Source organism: Lycium ferocissimum, chromosome 3, assembly GCF_029784015.1.
Source record: "Lycium ferocissimum isolate CSIRO_LF1 chromosome 3, AGI_CSIRO_Lferr_CH_V1, whole genome shotgun sequence".
Classification (NCBI taxonomy): Eukaryota; Viridiplantae; Streptophyta; class Magnoliopsida; order Solanales; family Solanaceae; genus Lycium; species Lycium ferocissimum.
In genome coordinates this window covers 10,430,604-10,450,446 of record NC_081344.1, presented here as the reverse complement: position 1 = coordinate 10,450,446, position 19,843 = coordinate 10,430,604, and the positions used below count along the sequence as shown (strand labels likewise).

The 19,843-nt window shown below is 32.4% G+C and overlaps 2 protein-coding genes across 3 annotated transcripts; one reads left to right on the top strand and one right to left on the bottom strand.

Annotated features, from left to right (window-relative positions):
• The first annotated feature begins 128 nt into the window (after positions 1 to 128).
• Positions 129 to 3,654, top strand: LOC132049673 (uncharacterized). Its single transcript, XM_059440570.1, has 3 exons — positions 129 to 471; positions 2,226 to 2,556; positions 3,402 to 3,654. Exons 1-3 carry the CDS (start codon positions 224 to 226, stop codon positions 3,501 to 3,503), a joined length of 681 nt encoding a protein of 226 aa, XP_059296553.1. The 5' UTR covers positions 129 to 223; the 3' UTR covers positions 3,504 to 3,654.
• Positions 3,655 to 5,076: 1,422 nt separating this feature from the next.
• On the bottom strand, positions 5,077 to 10,471 carry LOC132049672 (vacuolar protein-sorting-associated protein 37 homolog 1). Of its 2 annotated transcripts, none has more exons than XM_059440568.1 (7): positions 10,299 to 10,471; positions 9,169 to 9,393; positions 8,253 to 8,340; positions 7,578 to 7,617; positions 7,442 to 7,488; positions 7,198 to 7,318; positions 5,077 to 5,539 (listed from the first exon to the last, which is right to left on the bottom strand). In XM_059440568.1, exons 1-7 carry the CDS (start codon positions 10,310 to 10,312, stop codon positions 5,376 to 5,378), a joined length of 699 nt encoding a protein of 232 aa, XP_059296551.1. In that variant the 5' UTR covers positions 10,313 to 10,471; the 3' UTR covers positions 5,077 to 5,375. The 2 variants fall into 2 exon arrangements, with proteins under 2 accessions (XP_059296551.1, XP_059296552.1); XM_059440569.1 differs by having other exon boundaries at positions 10,207 to 10,314.
• Between the last annotated feature and the right edge of the window lie 9,372 nt (positions 10,472 to 19,843).

The following is a 19,843-nucleotide window of genomic DNA, read 5'->3' as shown; positions in this document are numbered from 1 at the left end:
TTATGCCTTAAAGATATAACTTCTGCGAAATCTTTGCCTTGCGATTTTTTTTATTGAGATTGAGTCAGAATCCAGAATCTCAAAATGGGGACAAAAAGTAAAGACCAGGGACAAAAATTAAACAACACCCCAAAATGGGGACAATCGTGCGCATTGCCCAAAATCAAGAGGACCCGTTAAGCCCAAGCCCAATAGAGGCCACACAATCCCCCCTCTGACAGCCATGGCAGCTCGCTTTAGGAGGTCGATCGGAGCTTTATCGTCGTCGGCCACACATAAATGGACGGCCTGGATTGAAACTATCAGCCATGGCGTATTCAAGCGACGATGGGCTTCTTCTACTACTCCTCCAGAGAGTCAGTTTCCTAAGAGTAATAATAAGAAAATAAGTGATCGTCTCTCCGGTGTTATTGACGCCGTCAATGACCGTAACCTTCCTCCTGAACTTCGTGGTCAACGTGACGCCGTTAGGTCATTTCTCACATCCTCACATATTCTTTCTACCTAGAAATATATTGGAGGCAGTAAAATTGGCTAGTTCTGCAATGGTCAGTTTTGTATTAGAGATTACTTAGATGATTAGAAAGTTAGTTACACAGTTAGCATGTTAGTTATACATGACTTGAGAAATTTTTATATTTTTCGTTTGATAGGCTGTACGGTTAGGAGGCCTATCTCTAGTAAACTGCGTTCTTTATTGGATAATGAGTTGTGAACTTGTCCCAGTAAAGCAATCTATGTTTAAAGTGAGATTGCTAAGACTCTTTGAGTGTAATACTAATATCTTGAGTGTCCTAGAAAATTTATTGCATATCTTCCATAACCAAAAGGACCAACTTTTGGAGTTGGTGTTTGAATAAATACATAATGCATCGAATTGTTATTGCTGCGCTGATATGCATTGCTGCTACAGGGCTCTTAGCTTGGTGTTTCCGAATCGCAAAAGACCTAGGTTATGACATGAATCCAGATTGTCATAAATCTGAAAGTGTTTTTTCCGCTGTATTTGGGGGTTACATCGTAGTAGTTTCAATGTGATTAAGGCTTTTCAATTGATATGCTCTTACCTTATTAGGTCTTCAAGAGCTACTATTAGTATAAGCTTTGGTGTCGTAACTGTAATTACCTCTTAGTCGAAGTCACTTGAAGTTCTTTGATTTGTTTCTGAGCAATCCTTTTAGTGTGAAAGGACATTATAATCTTATGAATAATTGGAGGAACACTTGAAGTTAAAATTGTTGTTGCTTTTGAGTCGGTGATTTGAGATTGAATTTGATGATTTGTGGTTGGCATCTTTAGTTTTTGTATGAGTAAGTATCTCTTTGGAAAGCTTCCCCCCTCTAATATTTTAACGGAACTTTGTACTTGTTGTCTTAATGCTGTCACTGGTGTTTTCTGTAAATGAACGGAGCAAAGTCCTTTTTTTTTTTTTTTGGATAATTAACTGTCACATTTTATTAATCACCAAGCAACTCATTGCAAAACCAGAGCAAGATACCCATTCTGCTCATCTAAAGTAAACAAAACACCTAAGTTATACTTCCAACTAAGAACCAAAGAAACTATAGCTCACAAACATACTCAAATAGCCTTCTAGTCCCCCTTACTCTGATGCACAACAATGTTTGTATTATGTGAACCAACTCCTCCCTTCTTGTGCATTTGTTGTTGAAAACTCTTCATTCCTCTCACCCCATACTTGATATATCGCTGCTGCAAAAGCTGCATTAAGTAGCACACCCTTAGGAGCTCTAGTCCTGCTAGCCTGCAACACCCATCTCCACTCTTGTTCCCATACCAAGATAGTCCTTTTCCATTGAAGCCATTGTAAAACATCCCTCCAAACCACCATTAGAGTAGACACATTCAAACAATATGTGTTGCAAAGTTTCAGCTTGGTCACCACACAGAACACAAAGTCCATTGATAGTCATGCCCCATTGGAGCAGAATATCTTTAGTTCTCAAATTTCCCAGTAGACTCAGCCAAAGTATAAAGGTGTGTTTAGGGCAGGCTGCATTATGTCAGAAAAATGTTCTTTGAATTCATGAAAATGTGTTGCATAATTCTATAGCTTTCACTTAGTTACTATTGCTGGGTTTGGCTGGACCAATGATGAATAGTAGGATTCTGATTTATCCTGGATATTAGGAAAACAATGTTAGTGTTTTTTGCAAATTTCGTAATGGAATGCTGGCTTTTAATCTTGTATGGAATATGATCAGGTCAGAAACTGACATTATCAATGTTGTTGAACAACGAATATGGCATTCCATGGAAGAAGGGCAATTTGAGAACTTGCCAGGGAAGGGAAAACCCTTGGACCTCAGTACTAATCCTCATGCTGATCCAGCTGAAGATACCTTGTATCGGATTCTCTCCAGAAATAGATGTGCACCTGAGTGGGTTGAATTGAACAAAGAGATAAGAAACAAAGTAGCTGAGTGGAGGTCAGCACTTAAAAAGGCATGGACACGCAGTGGCTCTGTCGGTGATTCTGAATGGATCGAGGCATCCGAGTCTTTAAAGCTGCAGATCCGGGATATCAATAACAAGGTGAGCAGAGTGAGGAACTGATTTACTTTCCAATTACCTATTAGGTTGCTTTTTCCCGCTGTTCCGTGTCTGGTGAACTGCTACTGCTTTACGCCATAGTTATTATTGTTAAAGTTCTGTTCTTTATTTTCTGCGTGCACATACATGGACCTGGATTTTCCGTATTTGATGCTATTTCAGGTTTTATGCTCTGCTATGTGAGATGGTTGAACTAGGAGACTAGTATGAAAACTTTGAAAGCTTTGAATGACTAAGCTCTTAAAAGATTCACAACAGCCATGCTTTCATTTAGAAAAAGAACTCTCTGCAGCTATTTCTTTATAAATTTTTGGTCGGGAACAATATGGTTTTGATTTTGGTTGAGGGATTTCTAAATCTTTTGGGTTTGATTTTTGGAGAACAATGTACTAATTTGGATTTAGCTTGGGAATAATTGGGTTTGCAAATCAGTCGTACACTAAAGCCTAAAACTTTATTAGTCACTTTGATATAGGTGAAACTGAATAGATCAGAACTGTCTAGACATCTTTATTTGCTTCTAAACATTTTCATTCGAATGGGAAAAAGGGGAAAGGATTTTGAAGGCAAAAACAATTGTTTGGTAACTACTGACAGTGGCCCTTTGCTTTTAGTCAATAGCTGGTCCTTTGGCTGTTCTTTGTCACGGTTTTGTTTCTGAAAACCAACTTCTGTTGGTTTTTGGAGGAAATGGTTTTCAAATTGGTCTGAAAATATGTTCAGCTGGCACATGTTAGAATTATTGAGATCGAGCATAGTGTTGAGATTTAGCATTGTAAATTAGATCCATGACACATGAAGAACTAAAATATGGGCTTTGACTACAGGTTTTCCGGTACAACCTTATTGTGCCCTTTGGCCGCCAAATGTTAGGACTCAATTGGGAGAAGGAAATGAATAGATTGAAAGAAGAAAGTACAGGGAGCTGAACGTTCTCCGGGTCTCGTTGCTGGTATAGTTTATCACGTGAAAGTGGAAATTTCTATATACGAGGGTGGTCTCTTGTGTTCTTGCTTCTTGGTTTCTTCTTTTTAGTTCCTAGTCCAGTGTATTGGGAATTTGCGTTTCTCAGTTTTTTGGCTTAATATAAGTTTGTTCAAGATCTAATAACATTTCTGTTGTATCTCCACTCCAACACACCCGGAAGTTCGAAAAACTGAATAGCAAAGGTATATCGGTTATGTCTCATTGCTGCTGTGCAGTGCCGCGTCGTTTGAGATCCTTGTCCTGCTATTCGAACTCTTCTTGAACACTGAGCTTTGTAACGGGATAATCATTCTTTTTTTTATGCTACTACAATGAGAAACCCCGTAATGTATCTCAACAATCACAAATTAAAGGATGAATACGTGAAAGATAAAAAGCTTTTTTATACCAGCTTTCATAGATTGATCAATAAATTTTCAAACTGAGCTTGTTGAGACTGTCAGCATGTTTTCTCCTTTTCATCAATTTATTAAGTGCTATATATTTGAAGTAGTGTTGGGTCAGAGATGAACTTTTGGTTGTTGATCAGTGATAGAAGGAAGTCTGGGGAGGGAAAGTAGCCGGATTTTTCTGTGAAGATAAAAAGTCATATTGTTTGGTTAAGAATTTTATATAGAGAAGCACATAGTCAGTAAATGAAGAGATATTGAGTGATTAGTATCTTATTTGGTTTCGCAAACTTGATGTGTCAGGTGAGATATGCTAAGAGGAATGTTCTCAAGCCTGAAGTGGACAATGAAACACGAGTTCTAATAAAATAGCTGTGATTAACAGCGTTATCTGAGGGCAAAGTCGCGTTTTAAAGGTCCCAACATATCCACAAAATTGACTGTAAACAAAAATGTAGATGTTAAGATTGATTCACTGCAGAAATACGCATGTTAAAATAGATTAGGTGAGTAGAAATGATCACTATCAGGCAATACAGTTGTGTAGCCATGGGAAAGCTAGGTAAAGACCCTATAACAACTTTATATGTGCACCACGATTATATAAGGTGTTAGAAAAAGATAAGATAAGACTTAAAATCAAATGAATCACATGTAAATAAGATAAGACTTAAAATCAAATGAAATCAGTTGTCTTCAATGACCTGTAATCTTTCAAAATCTATTTAAGGTTTTCCAAAAACTACAGAAAATGAAAATATCCAAAAACAACAGAAAATGAAAATAAAGTATATGGGCAATGCGAACCAGTTGGGATAAAAGTAGTAATGATGGTACGCTTATATGTAAGTGTTTGTTAGCAAATTTTCTTAATCAGTTTAGAGGTGTGTAATCAACAGAATTATTCGAACATCTACTGTTAGAGCACCTGCACTTACCGGGAATAAAAATGGATTCAAATAAAGGGAAATAGATAATGAGAATTCCTAGGATTTCTCAATATTGCACATATTATCCACTGGTAGAGCTGGTAAAATGAGAAAGCTTTGCACCTGCAGTAGTTACCTCCATATGAATCAAAACGTGCTGAAAGGTTATGGTTAAAATGCAATTGTAAGACAGAATGTCACGCCTCTAAACTGAGTAGCAAAGACTAAACCATAAATCTTCCTTTTTCTAGTACATGAATTATAACACCAAATGAGGCATGAGTAAACATCGGGCATATGAAAGCATGACTATACTATAGTGGAAGGATGGCAAGTGCGACTGATATTTCTACAACATTTAATTCGATATGTCCCTCACAAAGAGTTGCAGTCAGTCTGAAATTGATCCCGAAATCACACCTGAAGAATATTTACACAGACGGTCTCAGCAAGAAGCAGCCAAAATTCTAATGTTTATACATCAATCAAGCACCAGTCAAGCAGCTAAAGATGCCTTAGCAGCAAGATGTGTGAGGGAACGTTTGTGGTAACTGGATGTCAGTTTTTTGGACTTCTGTACAAATGTTGTAAGATCAATTTCTCGATCAAGGAGCTGGCCAAGAAGGGCTTCAGATTCCTCCTCCGTTTTCTTCATGGCATCTGTATCAATAGCAACATCATGTCAATAAACTGTTATTCTTTTTCTGGCAAGTCTGATTATTTCAGTTCTCTAATCCATAAACTAGAAGAAATCAATGCTTTAACCGTCCGTTCAATATTCTAGGGCAACTTCAATTTGGTATCACAAAAATGGTAAATAATCACAACTTTTACAAAACTAAAAATGTTGTAACCAAAGTTCCTTAATTAGTACAATCCATAGTTATCGCATAATCATTTAGGTTCTGTTGTACAAAGCCGCATATGATAGACACTTCAAATTCCGCCCTTTCTCCACCCCCCCCCCCCCCACCCCGCAAAATCCCAACATAACAATGAGAAACTAAATTGAGCAGAAGCCATTAAGTTGAAATTTCCTAATTACATATAATTGCCTCATTGCATGGAATTTCTGCACTGAGCTCCTTAATGAAGGGTGGATAGAGTTGAGGTTCACTCTTAACAAAGCAAGAAGAACACTTGTACACAGTCTGATGAAAGCATTCATATGGATGGAACTTTTTCATTCGGACATAATGAAACTGGTGTAGAGCATACTAATCCAAAACAGAAATTGAATAGTCGAGCATAGTGGAAAGTGCTTGAAAGAAACTAATGTTGTTCAAGAACTTTTGAGGAAAATAAGCATATTTGTCAAGTAGGTCAAGAGGAAACCAATGAAGATTGCACTATAAAAGGTAAGCATTATGAAAAGCTGTAATTATGCAGTCGTGACATAGTAAGAGCTTGGCATAGACATTGGACTAACATCAGATCCATCATGCACCATGACCAAGACAATGAAGCAATCTCTATGGCAAGCTCTTACTATGTCTAGACCTGAAAAGTTTCTTTTGACATAAATAATTTAAGTGGTGACTCGACTCCTACTGGGCCCTTCGTTCAACTTGTTCAAGTTAGAGCGTCTTGATGCAAGTATGCTTAGAAGTATCTTATTTTCATAGTAATCTCTAAGTAGGCATTTGGACATGCGATTTCATCTCAAGAGATGAAATCAGCGTTTGGACATGCGATTTCATCTCTGATTTCATCTCATGAGATGAAATCCCAAATCATCCAAAAAGGCATGATTTGGGATTTGAAATCATGATTTCAAAAAATATAAATGTAAAATTTGACCCATACGTTTATATTTTGTAAAAAAAAGACCCATAAGTTGGTAGATATATTTATCAATCATGTTTACCAACCATAAGTTGGTGGATATATTGTTCGTACCATGTGGGAGGATTATATTAAAGAGTAGTTATATTACTATTCAAGTTCAATTTTCCTTTTTATTGAACTAAAATTTTATCAATTGATGTTGTATTTTTTAGAAAGGACTTCAAGTAGCGTATTAATTTTATTATGAACTATGATTTACTCATTTGGTAAGATTGTATAAGAATTAGGAAAATTTTGATGGTTTTCACAACTTGTGGGGTTTTTATGTTTATAAAAAAAAAACTGCAACTTAAGAAATCCAAATTGCATGTCCAAACATGATTTCATCTCACGATTTCATCTCATGAGATGAAATCATGTCCAAACGGCTCCTAATTGTACTTCAAATCATTTTACCCATGTAAAAAGTATTAAAAAATGAATCAAAAGAAAGGAAAAAGTATACAAGTTTTTGTGCTTCCATTATTTACCTTGTAGCTGATGGAGAAGTGATACAGGAGAGTACAACTTTAGAAGCTGTTCTTTTCTCCTTTCCAGCTCATGCACTTTTTCTTGAGCAGCAGCCAGTTCAGATGTGCGGATGATTCTGCACTGTGAACAACAATAAAGGAGGGTACACAGAAATTGTTCCTAAGTCAGTGCTTTGATGCTGAAATGTTAAAGAGTACTTTTTAAAATAAGTCAATGCCCTAGAAGCAATGTGAAGTATCTGACCTGATTCCTAAGCTCCCTTATCTGGGGTTCTTTTTCTAAATTCTTCCCTGCGTAAGTAGTTCATTCAAAATCTATCTGCAGATACTAGTTGATAAATCATTACCCATAATAAGGCAATAAGCAACCCATAACTTACTAGCAAGCTGCAGAGTTTCATTCCGAAGTTCATCCCTGACCTGATCAAATATGGGGAAAACAGCAAGAGTAAGATGCTTTCACAGAATTTAACATGTTACGACAAAACATTACATCAAGGTGACTATAACTGACAAAAGTTGTATTCTCACGTTGAAAATACCTTGCTAACATGCATAAGAATAAGTATACACAATTTGTCACATACATTGCCCAAGAAGAAGAGCAGAGCATACAGGAGTTAGAAAGTTTATCCAAGTTCATTTTGTAAGGAAGAAAGGAAGCAAGAAAAAGGTCATCCAACTCCAAAAATGCAAGTATTTTGATATTTGATTTGCGTGTGGCGAGATTACCAAAAATCAACGATGTGCATTGTTATGCATAAGTCTCATGAGATTGTAAGCCGCTTGACTAGATTCAATACATTGAGCCATCATGAATGCATAATCTCACACAAACAGAACAGCTAAATTCAGTTATATGCCATCTGTAAATTGATTCCTTACTACCAGAAACTGAACCTCACTTGATCATTGATTCAAGTTGCTACAAGCACAATATCATATTTGAAGAAAATGAGAATAAATCAGATCCATGGTGTATGCTTGACTATAAAAGGAAACAAGGAATAGCAAGATGGACCGAGCAGAACGAAATAAGTAATATTATTACTTACATTATTCTGAGTCTTGACAGCCTCAAGTGAGAGTAAGAAGTTGCGATAAGCATCCTTGTCAGAAAGAAGCTTCTTTAGCTCATCAACACTGAACAAATGACAAGAATACATATTTGAAAATCAGAAACATAAAATTGCAAAAAGAAGAATGAAGAAAAAGGCTAAGCTCTTCACTTAATTGCTTAATCACCAGAAGAAGTACCTGTACTTCTATTTCTTTTTTCCAATCCGAAGCACAAAAATACAGATAATCAAGTCATGAAGCATTTGGCAAAAGATACTTCATAGAGTCGAAACCATATTTACAGATATAAATTATTTGTCTGTCTCAAGACATGCGCAAATGGTACCTTAAAGGGTGCCTTTAAATGCTTCCTTGGATACCAATGATCAAAAAGAAAATATATATGCTCTTTCATGTACCAGAAAGATACCTCTGAATATGAACCGAACCACGAAGATCTATTTCAGATATAAAAGTTATATCTTGATTATAATTCATTGGTAGTTCCCTACCAGCCACAAACTTATATCCAGCAGAGTTTTTACTGTATGCACTTCAGTTCATTACACAATTTGGTGTTTCATAATGCCCCATAAGATAAGAAAGCAGAATTCATCAACATTCAGAAAGCTTGATTCCTATCACGTAGTTGTATCACTACCATTATATAGATTATAGACTTTTCAGGAGGTTTATGCACATTAGTGTATCAAAATCATAAACCTATATTGAATCTTATCGTAGATGGTGACATGAAACCACTCTTGATAACCAGATAGGAAAAAGTAGAGGGAATCCCAGCAAGTTCAGAATCTAATTCTGGTCAAAACAAAGACTACAATAACTGCAACGTAACTAATGATACATTTCTTTAGAGGTGTAATTGCGGGCATCTATCAACTAAATTATTACCTCTTATTTTTTAAAGCAGCAATGATACCAGCAGCCTCTGCAGGGGAAACATGGGACAAAGAGCTTGGCCTGTTTGTCGGACTCTGAACATTCAAGCTGTTAGAAGAGCTTGAACTAGGGGTTGCAGGTCGGGAAGAGCTGGGTGAGCTGACTGCAGAAGACGAATACCATGAAGCATTATTAGCTTCTTGAGGACTTGGCTGAGCCTGTTGCTCTTCGACACCCCTGTAGGAAAGAAAATTTTAACAATATATGTATTGTTAAAGCATGAAGTGGAACAGGTACGACTCATATAGCTGACACCAACTAATTTGGGATTGACGGGCATAAGTGATTGATTGATTGATTGATTGAGATATGTGTGCCAAAGTCTTAAAGATAATTCAGATTAGAAGTTAGTTTTGTATATTCTACTTAACAGTACAACATGCCACAATAGCGTTCTATACATATAAACAAGCTATGCTATAATCACACTGCCAAATGAAATTACATGTATATCAATGGTGAATCTAACAAAGGGTTAGGGTCCAACTATTTGTGTGTATGAAAAACAAGTACCGATAGAGTTAGATATACATCTCAGAATCTACTCTCTCTACTCGAACAACCGAATCCGAATCTAAATCCTGGATCCAGAGGTGGATGCAGCGTTCTAACATCGAGTTCATCTGAACCCAATAATTTCGACACGAAACACAAATTGCAACAAATAGTATACAATAACTCATAATTTTTTGAAAAAAACACAATCAGTTCAATGCTAAAAAACTTTAAAAAAGGTGGAACCTACAGAATTTAAATCCTGGATTCGGCTCTGCCTGGACCCACATATGGTGGATAGTGATAGTACAACACAAAATGGAATAGCAAAAGGGAATTCAAAACATAGAGTATTTAATAGTCACTAAAATATTAATTGCAGATTCTTCAAAATTAACCAAGAATTAGCACAAATAACAATAATAATAAAAAATAAAAAGGAAAAACTGCAGATATCTATTAGCGAAAATTAAAAGAGGACATAGCTTATATTACATGTATAACTTAGAATAAAATGAAAATTCAACAACGAAACGCGATCATTCGATGTAGAAGTGAAAAATGGATAAATCTGAAAGTACGATTACCAAAATTTGAACATAAGTTGCGTACGAGACGTATGAAGCAAGCTATGCGTTTTATGATCGAATTAAACACGGTATTGCTTTTCAATTAACTGATTTCCTTTCAGACTTCAAAGAAAGAGCTACTCATTTTCCTTTCTATTTTCTAATATTGTTTTTTTTTTTTTTTATAGTTATATTTCCTTAGTTTGATTATAATATAATATACTAATATTTTATATTTATAGTAGTGCTCCGATCCCCCGTCTCTAAAGAGTTTAGCATGCGTTTGGCCATGAAAATCAAATATTTTTCATTTTATTTGGTATTTTGGAGTTGGAGTTAGAGTTATGTTTGGCTATAGTTTTTGCAAATAGTGTTTTTTCATTGAAATTTACTTGTTTTAATTGTGAAAAAAATGAAAAAGAAGTTTTTCTTGTTTTTCAAATTCGAAATACAACTTTAAGTTGTATTTGAAATTTTCATAGCCAAATACTAATATTTGAAAAAAGTGAAAAAAACTCCCGAAAAAAATGAATAATTCATATGGCCAAACGGGTCCTTAATATAGTTTTTGTAAAGAATAATTTGTTGTCTGAATGTATTAAAAGTAAAAAAAAAAAAAAAAAAAAAAAAAAAAGTGAAAACAAACTTTTTTGGTATTTTTCAAATTCCAATTACAACTTCAAAGTTTATTTGGAATTTTCATAGCCAAACATTGATTTCCAAATAAAATGAAAACATTTTCGAAAAAAAAGTGATAAAATTTCATGGCCAAATGGGTCCTTAGTTTTGACTGGACACGGAGTTTAAGAAATAAAAGGAGATTTTTGAAATTTGTGATCTTAAAGACTTAAATAAAAGATGGATGTAGTCTTTTAAATCTTGAGGTCCTAAACTTGCCTTGTGATTGAAAAACTTACTAAATATAGAAGAAAAAAAAAATTTGAAAAGAAAAGTAGGACACTTAAATTGAGACGGAGAGATTAATATTATTAAGAATAAAGTAAAAATTAAATTTAGAAGAATTTCAAATTCAAAAGTGTGTCATTTGTTTTTAGAGTTTAAGTTTAATATATTAACAGTATAAAAATGTGTGTACATAATTATGTTACTTAAAAGATAATTATATATAAATTTATTTAATAACATTTAATGATAATTTATGATAAATAATATGTTATAACATATTAAACTAGGGATAAAGCATAGAAATACATCAAAATTATGATGAAATCGTCACTTACACACCTAAATTATGCAAGATCCTATTATTCGATCTCTAAATTTATCTTTTTTGTATTGTCTACCCTCGACTAGTTATCTGATAAAATACATAAGTTAAAACAACTTAATGCATATGCGGCTTCCTAAATTTGCCCCTTTTTTTTTCATTTTGGCACCTCAACTAAGTGTTGTTCCTATTGAACCCCTGAACTCGTCCTCAAGTATGTCTATCAAACACAATCCGAGTTACATAGTATTTCATCTTCAATGTAGCAACATGTTCATATATAGTCTAATTTAATTATGCTATCTTTTAATTAAGATTAGCAACAATTGAGAGGGGAAAAAAGAGTAGCTATTAATTAAGCTAGCAATGTAAGAGCAGAATCGACACACCCATGACCTAAAGAATAGCTTACCACATGTCTAAAATATTACTCCACCTTCATTTTCCCAATTTAATTTCTGCTTCCAATAAAAATCAAATTTAAGGAGTTTGATAGACACACTTGAGGACGAGTTCAGGGGTTCAATAGAAACAATACTTAGTTGAGGTGCCAAAATGGAAAAAAGAGGCAAGTTTAGGGAGCCGCACATGCATTAAGCCTAAAACATATTATGTGCATACATGAGCATATACTAAACAAGAAAAGAAGAGTCTTTATATCTTATTTGATTTGATTCTTCCAAATTCAAATCGACTTGACCTTAATTATCATCTCTCATGTTGACCTTATATTGCTCACATCTTCTTCTTTTTAAAATCATTTTTCTCAATCATTATTTGACCTTTATCAAAAGACCACTGGCTCAAACTGTTCTCATCGAGACTTCAAACAACACGGCTCTTTTTGGAACCAAAAAAAGAAAGAAAAAGGAAGCACATGCGATTAAAATTTTGTAAAAGTGGTGACAATTTCCTCAAAATTTGTGATGATGTCTCGCTAACTTCGTGGAGTATAAAAAACCATCTTTAATCGTGTATATATTTTTTTCTGGAAGCATTACAGTTGGTAAAAATTTGGTGAACCGATTTGTCAATTTTTTCATATAACTGATTTACTGTACATCATCAATGTTCTTTCGAATATATATCACGTGTGAGAAATAACTTTAATGAGTGAAATGCTTTCTGTTATGTATCTTTTCATGAACTATCCTTTTAATTGAGCTATGAATGAAACATTATCTATATCTATATCTATAATTCTATATATCTATTTTAAAAGCATGAATATAAATATTAGTTGACCAAAATATCCTTTAAATATTGAACGACTTTTTACCCTTTTAAGTTAAAAATTTTTCTAGAAAATAATATCAAATTGGGCAAAATTGTAATATTAACTTTTTTCCACACTATTTAGGACTTCGAACCCAGCTGAAAAACTATCATATTAGTTTTTACTAAATATCATGGACTTTAATTTTCAGTAAAGAATTGTTATTTCACTATAATTGTGAAACTATAATCCTAAATATCTACACTAAATAAACAACAGATAACATGCCTATGCTATATAGGATGTTCCAAAAGCAACAGAAATTTAGATCTTTCATTAAATTAATAGTTAACATACTTTGGTGCCTAATAATTACAAAGTATAAAATAAATTTGATGTTCTTTATATTTAATCTTTGGATAACCATGTTTTTGATGACACTATAACGAAGAAAATAACTAATAAACATCTGATTTAGAGCGCTATGTTATTTTGTTTAATCACATAGAATTGTATGAATTTTTTGATTCAATAAAATAGATCAAAGTTTATAATATTTGTCAAATAACTAGGCATAAATTATTGTTTACTTTTATTTAGTTATTTGTGTTAGGGGGAGGGATAATTACAAAATCGACTCTCACTAATCACCACATGCTGAAGAACGAACTACCCTCCAACACCTATACTTTAATTTTATTTTATATTCTTGGTAAATTTACTTAGTAAATTGTACAATAACATGCAAAACATATATGATTTTAAGATTCTTTCACTTCTAGATATCAAGAAACTACTAAATCAGCTTTCACGTGAACCTCAGAAGACACTTTTTTGGGTAAAACGTAAAACTAATAGAACTGTGAGAACATGAAATATCTACACTATCAAGAACAGAGATAACGTTGTTATCATCTTGAAATCTAAACAAAAGATGGACAAATTAATTATAATGGGAATCAGTAGTGGATTGATTTTATATATTAACGGAAGTTGTAACGTAATTAAAAGTAATATTATCCAAAAAAAAATTGTAATAATGATAGGGACACGTTCGTAGATAAAGCATCTAATATATCTCTTTTTTCTTGTTATTCGACTTTTGTATTCACAGAATGGGCATCATACACTACTTCTCATTGAGAAATTTCTCTCCCTAAAAAGTTTATGATAGATAATGTGGAACAATGACTTCTTTTATAGAAATACTTAGGCATATTTTTTCCTACATGAATTAACAAAAAAATTGAATCCCCATAATCGAGGAACCGAATATCGCGCGGACAGCAAAAAACCAACTAAAACATGTGTTTTTAAAAAAGAACTAGGGTAGCAGTGAACCTAAATTTGAGGAATGATTTTGATTCTATTTTTCCAATTATTAGACTATATTTCAATAGGTAAGTGGTTCTAGATTACCTCATATGCTTGATGCTAAAAAATATAATAAGAATAGTATACTAAAGTAAAATATTTATTTCAAGACAACGAGTATAGTAAATATTGGATAAAAGTATAATCTCGAAGATTTAATCAATATTTAGGTTATGATTTTTATTAACTAATAATTAATAGATATTACTAAATTAGAATACATTAATATTTGATAAAACAGTTGTTTCCATTTATATTTATAGATAACAAATGAATTTCTTATTTGTTGTTCTATTCAAGTACTTAGCTTAATATAAAAATAATACAATTTACAGGCACTTCAGTCATAGATGACAGATGCGTAAATTTCATTAGTAGACATTTAACTTCGGGTTTATCACATAAAAGCCCAAATATATATGATTGTTGACCCAAATATCTTTCAAATATTGAACAACTTTTATGCCTAAAGCTAAATATTTCATTCATGAAGTAATTTAAAGTTGGATATAACTAGATTATTGGACATAAAATTCTTTTAGGATATAATTCTAAATGGTTTTGGATGACAAGACTAATAACATAATTCTAATTCTTCTTGGACAGAAATAAGTAAATACAACAAGAACGCTATGAAATGTCTACTACTTCTATATATTACAGTAAGAGTTTCATCGTTATTTTTTCATCAATACTACACAAGAAAGTCAAGACTGATTAACGGGTCCTTTTAGAGGTAATTTGCATATTTTCCTATCATTTTTTTTTAAACAGGACTATCTAACAGCTAAAAGAAATTAAAGATACAGTCATTTTTTATACATGTTGTGGGATTCCTCCAAATATTCATTGATTGTTGCAGAGTAGGTGACATCTTTTTGCAGTGAAAGCTGAGGCGATTAATCGTATTTTGTTATGTGTTTTGCATGAAATTAATGATTTAATGAAAATCGGATATATTCGTGCAAAGCACGAACATAGTTATAAAAGTGTGAATATAAATGTTGGTTGACCAAAATATCCTTCAAATATTGAACGACTTTTATGCCCTTTAAGATTAGATTAATTCTTTTAAACTTTTTTATCTAAGGATAAAATTGTAATATTTATTTTCTATGTCATACTAATTCCAGTTAGATTATACCAGTGGATGAAGGGTCCGCGTACACTTCTAATTCGACGGTAACCATGCCCATGAAGGCATCAACATTACCAAGTCTATGATAATATTCGATGACCTGCTGATTTCCCAACTTTCTAGCAAGAACACTTGAAGACTATATAAAAGAGTTTTCCAAGATCTCATAAACTTGATGGCAATACGATGTCAGTTTGTTTGAAACTAGCAACAAATTATCCCACGGTTATAATAGGCTTCACATTTTTCAAAGATTAGAGGCTGACAATTGAAACATTTAAGTTGATATACTATGTAGTCCCCAATATCTTCAAGTCTTTTCTAACCCAAACAATAGTAAGCTGTAAATTAATTCCCTCAAGTTTTCTCAAGGCATGTTTGTACATTACTTTTTATATTTTGTATTCTCTCCGCTTCAATTTGTTTGTTTTACTTTCGTTTTTAGTCATTTAAAAATAATGTCTTTTTTCCCTTTTTGGCAACTCTTCAAAATTAAACCAACTTTTCACATGGCATGTTTAAGACCACAAAATTAAAAGGCATTTTGGTACATTCAACATATCTTTAATTTAAGACCACAAGATTCAAAAGTTTTTTTTACTTTCTTAAACTTCGTGCCAAGTCTAAACCAGACAAACAAATTAAATCAGATAGAGTTAATAGTTGTTGAATATTTACACAAGATGAGCCTAAGATAAGCCAAACAGTCAATAAGGATTGTTATAGTTAATTCCAATTTGCTTAATATTGGTTGAATATTAACACAAGATGAGCCTAAGATAAGCCAAACAATCAATAAGGGTTGTTATCGTTAATTTCAATTTGCTTAAAATTGAAGAACAGTTATTATGTTTTCTCACCAGTGTAAATCTAAATTCATTTATTTTCATAAAGTTTTGGGGTTCTTGTAAATTAATAGGAGCAAATTGTAATATGTCCAGTGTGTATTCAACATAGGGGGTGTTTTCTTCTAAGGTTGCTATTGCTAAAAGTGTTACTCCAGTAGCTATTCGATAAAACTATAAGGGGTCGTTTGGTAGAAGGTATAAGCTGAGATATCCCAGCACTAATTTTTATATCATATTTGGTAGAAGGTATAAATTTATCCTGGGATAAATTTATACCTTGTACCAAACATGAATAAAAATTGAGTCTTTGTGATATCGCTTATACCTTCTTATCCCACTTATGCTGGGATTATTTTATACCATCTTTTAGATGGTATAAAATAATCCCAATAGATGGGATAAATTAGTCCCGGGATTATAATTCCGGGATAATTTCGACTATCTACCAAACGACCCCTAACATTAAAAACTTTGCCAATCAGTAGGATGAGTTTGCATCGGATTCCAATTCTAATCCCAATCACGTTGATGTCAAATCAAAGTCTAATCACTGCATAAACTTTAACATGCACTAACCGTAAGTATGAAGTTCTCTAATTGGTCGTTTTGTACATGGACAGAATTATCCCCATATTATAATTCTGGGATTATAATTTTGGGATAAATTTATCCCATATAAAAGATGATATAAAATAATCCTAAGATTAATGGGATTGAGTGGGATATCTCATCTTTAAGTATGAGCTTCATTTTATACATTTTTTAGTAGAAGGTTCAAATTTATCCCAATACCAAACATGATATAAAATTAATTCCAAAATTAGTCTTTTGGGATATCCCACCTTATACCGTGTACCAAACGACCCCTAACAAATTAGATGTCGGACAAATGCATTACTTAATCGTAGATCCACGTACTGTAAGAATTCGTAAGCCAAAAATCAAGTCACTTATTTTGAGAGTCAATTAGAATGTAATATCAAAAATTGAAGAGACCTATAATATTTACAAATCTTTCAAATAATAGGCTCCAATTAATAAAGGCTTTGATAGCAAAAAAATACGTTAGTTACATTCAGAGTTCAAATTAGAATCTAATATGAAAATTTAAGAGACCTAAACTACTTACAAACTTTCCTAATACTATTATTTTAGGAATTGGATTATTCAGAAAAAATGAGAACATCAATTTCAAAACTCTATTAAGTAGATAAAATCCAATACTATAGTAATAATATTTTTGTAACTCATAAAAAAAAAATCTACATAATTACAAATAGTATTTTTTTTTTAACTATGATTGAGATTGATTGGGAATAACGTGCAACTGCACGTTTATAGAGACTAGTAAAATCGTCAATATTTCTTTGAAAAACAAGGTATGTTGTTTTATTTTTGTTTAGTAATAACTGTATTAATCATGGAGGTCCAATATATATTATGTAATTCAGAATAGCAACAATCGTTACTTCATCTCAATTTTAATCAAGCTGGAGTCTGGCTATCCGAATTTTCATTATCCATGTGACCACTTTAACTTAAGTTCATCATATAAAACAAAAGTAAAAATAAAGATAACTAAAAAAATTCGATATCTTCTACTAATTTAAAAATTTGTAGCAACAATAAAAGATTTATAGAATATATTCGACCTAAACATATACTCCTCTGTCTCAATTTGTGGCACACTTTTTTTTTAACATGTCCTAACTTTATGAAATGATTTACAACCACACAAATATTTAAGGTTTATTTTGGACCACAAATTTCAAAAGTCTTCCTTTATTTCTTAAACTCCGTGACTAGTTAAATAGTGTCACATAAATTGAGAGGGAAGGAGTAATAAACTAAAATTTGATCTCGACTAATTAGCATCGCTTATTAGTAATTTAAATTAAAAGTATCTTACTTTTGGAAGGAAAGAAGAGTATTTTAATATTCATGATAAAGCTACTTTGCAATTCAGGAGCGTAATTGTCGCTTTGGATAACAATTTTCTTTTAGTTTATAGTCTTTTCATGAAGTACGTCGTCCCAATTTTGTGCAAGTTTCCTCTTTATTTTCCCAATGCAAATTCATTTTTTCTTTTTTTGTTTAACAGCGACTAGTGAAAGAAGAAAGATTACCTAACCAATAAATTATTCATTTGTTGCTAAGGAAATAAAATAAGAAACATGATGAAAACAAGAAAGAAGTAATTAGATACGTTTTTGTTTTCACTTATAAGACAGCAAGGTCTCTTTTCATTTTCTTTTTTCTCTTTTGTGAAAGGAATTTGCATGGTGATGGGGTGGAGATAGATAACGAGTGATGGTTCATTGTGATTGCTCTTTCAAAAAACAAAAAAAAAAAAAAAAAGAGAGAGAGAGAGAGAGAGATCGTTTTTATTTTTATTTTTTTTATTTTTGGGAGAATTGACCGGATGATAATCACATTTTGCAGACTCAAAATAAAAAGGGATTTTAATGAGTTACAACTCAATTGTCTGTTTTTATTCTCTTTTATCTTCAAGGTCAATAATATGTTTCTTTTATATATTAAGTACGTGTTGAATGAGTGATAGTACATAAAAGACAGGCAAAGTTACAATTTCGAATCAATTGGCCTTGCACTTCTGTACATTATTTACCTTTTAGTTTTATGTTTTCTATAATAGATTTTTATTTTTACATATAAGACATCTGAACATAATACACAAAAGATTTTTGAAGTATAATTTTCTTTCGATTGAAATTATAAAGAACTGTTTCACTCATTTCCTCAGCAATTTCCCATTAGACGTATACAATTGAGACATTAGAATTTGTTAAAAAAATTAATACTCCCTCTGTTTCAATTTGTTTGAACCTATTTCCTTTTTAATCCGTGCCAAAATGAATGACCTCTTTCCTAATTTGGAAACAAATTCACTTTATGAATGATTTACAGCCACACAAATTTTCAAAGCTTATTTTGAACCATAAATTTTAAAAGTCTTCCCTCTTTTTTAAATATCATATTTAGTTAAATGGATTCATATAAATTGAAACAGAGGGAGTATATTCGTTGTATGCAATATCGTACTATAATTAAGTGACAAACAAAAATGGATTCCCACATTTTCCTCAAATTTCCTACTTTTTCTCAGTCTTGACCTTCAACTTAGGCGTTGATTGAAGTTTGAACTATGAAATCAACAATGTAAGAAACTAAAAAGAAACTGTCAAGTGTCAAATCATGTTGACTTAAAAAAGAAATCCCCAACATAAATTTAGGTGCCGTTTGGCCATAAATATAAAAAATAAATTCATTTTTTTGGGAATTTTTGAAGTTGAAGTTGGAGTTGTGTTTGGCCATAATTTTTGAAATTGTAATTTTTGGTGAACTGTACTTGTAAAAAAGTGAATTTTTTTTTTTTGAAAAACAAGTTTTTTGAGTTTTTGAGGGAAAAGTGAATATTTTTTGAAAAAAAGTGAATTTTTTTGGCCATAAATACAACTTAAAGTTGTATTCAGAATATTTATGGCCAAACGCCCAAAAGTGAAAAAAATGAAAAAAAATTCCGAAAAAAAGTGAATAATTTTTATGGCCAAACGGCACCGTAGTTGAAGTGGCTCATAATTTGCTGGTTTATAGCTTGTTTGGCCAAGCTTATTTTTCCCCCAAAAGTACTTATTTTTTCAATAAGTACTTATTTGAAAAAAAGTGAGGTGTTTGGCCAAGCTTTTAGGAGAAAATAAGTGCTTTTTGGGAGTAGCAGAAGCAGTTTTTCAGAAGCTA